Below are 3,090 nucleotides of genomic sequence, written 5' to 3' on the forward strand. Positions count from 1 at the left end.
AACTTTTGGACGCTCGAACACGTATTACAAAACTAGTATTATATATCTACCCCACGGCAGTAAGTATAAACAACCACCTACTCATAAAGTCTAAAAGTTCTGAGAGACATTTCTATCCATAGAAATTCCTATTTTTTTTTTTGATATCGCAGGCTCGCTTATCCGCGCTTTTCATTCGATTCATAAACAACGGCAACATTAGACTTTTGCCTGAGCGTTAGGAAAGCGGAATCATTTCTGCTTGAAAAAAAAGGAAGAAAATAATTTAGCAAAGAAGAAAAAAAAGAAAAAAAAAATTGAAAAAGTATACTCTTAACCTCAACATAAAAAAAGCCCAATTCAAAAATACAAAATAAAGAAAAATAAAAGAATTATCTTGTAAAGTTCGAAAATGTCTGATTGGGAGGACGATGAAGAATATGACGACAAACCTCAAGTGAGTAATGTAAAAAGCTTTCCAAAACGATCGTACGGCGACAATAGACGCTCAGATGATAGCCGGCGTAGAGACAGAGACAGCTGCATTAACCGAAATAGTGGCAGAGGTAGCACTTATGGCCGCAGTTTCCAAGGTAAGGAATCGCTCTATGTACGTCCGGAATCTATCGGCCGCATTGTTGGCCGAGCAGGCTCTACTATTCAACGCTTACAATTGGATTTTAATGTTCGAATCGATGCAGATAAGTCTCGCGGGAAAGTAACTGTTCTGGGCGATGACAAGGGTAAGATAAATGATGCTTTAAATCGCATTAGGCAAATAGTAGATGAAGGCCATGATGGAAATAATCAGTCACAACGTCCGCACGGTAGTGGATATAATAGAAGTGATAGAAACAATCAGGGATATCGTTCATATGGTAGAGACGATGATAACCCATTTGATTATCATTATCTAAAAACTTCTTATGATAGAAACGAGAATTATAGTGCGAATCAGGGCGGTATAATTGATTGGAAGGCGGAAAATAAAAAAGCTGAACTGGCTAGAGCAGAACGTTGGTCAAAACGCCCACCGCTTACAAAAGATTTTTATGTAGAGCATACCGAGGTAGCCAACATGGATAAGGATGATGTAGACCAAATTCGTTTACAGAATAACAATACAACCGTGTCACGAGTATTCGAACAAAAAAATGATGAGCCTGATAACATACCAAATCCTATATGGAAATTCGAACAGTGCTTTGGACAGTACCCAGATTTGTTGGCCGAAGTAGCGAAACAACAATTTAAGAAACCCTCACCTATACAAGCACAGGCTTGGCCTATTTTGCTCAAAGGTGAAGATTTAATCGGCATTGCTCAGACGGGAACGGGCAAGACTTTAGCATTTCTACTTCCAGCTTTGGTTCATATAGAGTATCAAAGCATCCCACGCTCTGAGCGTGGCGGTCCAAATGTTCTTATATTGGCGCCAACGCGTGAATTAGCTTTACAGATAGAAAAAGAAACTAATAAGTATTCATTCCGGGGAATTAAAGCGGTTTGCATATACGGTGGCGGAAATCGTCGTGATCAGATTCAGCACGTTGAACAGGGTGTTGAAGTCATAATTTGTACTCCCGGTCGTCTAAACGATTTAATACAAGCCAAAGTAATTGATGTGACCACGGTCACATATTTGGTATTAGATGAAGCTGATCGTATGTTGGACATGGGCTTTGAACCACAAATTCGGAAGATCCTATTAGATATACGTCCCGATCGTCAAACAATAATGACGAGCGCTACCTGGCCGCCTGGTGTGCGTCGCTTAGCTCAAAGCTATATGAGTAACCCGATACAAGTCTGTGTAGGGTCATTGGATTTGGCTGCTACCCACTCGGTTAGACAGGTAGTCGAAGTTGTGGAGGAAGGCGAAAAATACGATATGATCAAATCGTTCGTCAAGTCTATGAGATCCGATGATAAAATAATTGTTTTTTGTGGCAAAAAGGTGCGCGCAGATGATCTATCCAGTGACTTGACTCTCGCCGGTTACCTTTGCCAGGCCATACATGGTTCGCGCGATCAAGCCGATCGCGAACAGGCTATTGCTGATATTACATCGGGTGAGGTGAAAATTCTTATTGCAACCGATGTAGCGTCTAGAGGCTTAGATATTGATGATGTAACGCATGTTATCAATTATGACTTTCCTCGTAACATCGAAGAGTATGTACATCGTATAGGACGTACCGGACGTGCTGGTCGCACTGGTACATCGATTAGTTACGTAACGCGTTCAGATTGGGGTTTGGCTGCTGAACTAATAAAAATACTGGAAGAGGCCGGGCAAGATGTACCTGATAATCTTAGGGACATGGCCGACAGATTCAATAAAATGAAAGGGAGACGCTCCGATGAAAACATGCGAGGACGACGAGGCGGTGGTGGTGGTAATCGCTCTTACGGTCACCGCAATTACTAATCAAAAAAAAAAAAAAAGAAAAGGAAATAAGGCTCACACATTATTTGTAATACCATTTAAATTTCTGTTCCCATCCATTTTTATGTTGCAATTAAAAAACCTAAGCAAGATAATGCGATTATAGTTTACTTAAAATTTTTTTATTAAATTGACTTCCATTGAATACCATTTTAAAATTGAATCGCTTAGAATCGCTGACTTCAATAATTATGGTGTTAATAAAATTTGATGCATTGAAATGTAAAAAAAAGCAAGATGTTTTCTATCTCAAGGAGGAAGTAAGTCGTTCACTACCGAGTATATTATCGATTCAAAAAAGTTGGAAAACGTAGATTCTTTCATGACTTTAAAAGTTCTATCCAACCAAAGACTGCGTTTTAATTTGCACATTGACCTCTCTTTAAGTAGAGCTAGGTCGACGCTAGATTTCATTAAGCGGTAGCCCAAAGAGCAATTTAACATAAAAGTTTTTGGATCGTACCTCCTTGTAGAGCAGAAAAGTCTAAATTTTAATATGTGGTGATCGAAATTGACCCTTAATATTATAGTAATTTTCATTAAACTTTACAAAATTTGGACCATCCACGCCTATTTTTAGATCCTGCCTGAAAGTCGATCCACAAAAATAATTCCATACAAAAATTAATTTTACAAAATTTGGGTCATCCACGCCTATTTTT

The 3,090-nt window shown here is 38.9% G+C and overlaps 1 protein-coding gene across 1 annotated transcript; it reads left to right on the plus strand.

The window, feature by feature from the left end:
* The first annotated feature begins 233 nt into the window (after positions 1-233).
* On the plus strand, positions 234-2,706 carry LOC119631464 (probable ATP-dependent RNA helicase DDX43). The gene has a single exon (XM_038023687.1). The coding sequence runs from the start codon at positions 392-394 to the stop codon at positions 2,408-2,410; it is 2,019 nt and encodes a 672-aa protein (XP_037879615.1). The 5' UTR covers positions 234-391; the 3' UTR covers positions 2,411-2,706.
* Positions 2,707-3,090: the final 384 nt, after the last annotated feature.

Source organism: Glossina fuscipes, unplaced genomic scaffold (assembly GCF_014805625.2).
Source record: "Glossina fuscipes isolate IAEA_lab_2018 unplaced genomic scaffold, Yale_Gfus_2 1, whole genome shotgun sequence".
In the NCBI taxonomy this organism is placed as follows: Eukaryota; Metazoa; Arthropoda; class Insecta; order Diptera; family Glossinidae; genus Glossina; species Glossina fuscipes.

Excerpts from the sequence above, each read along its gene's own strand:
- LOC119631464 (XM_038023687.1), top strand. The coding sequence starts at position 392 with ATGTCTGATTGGGAGGACGATGAAGAATATGACGACAAACCTCAAGTG.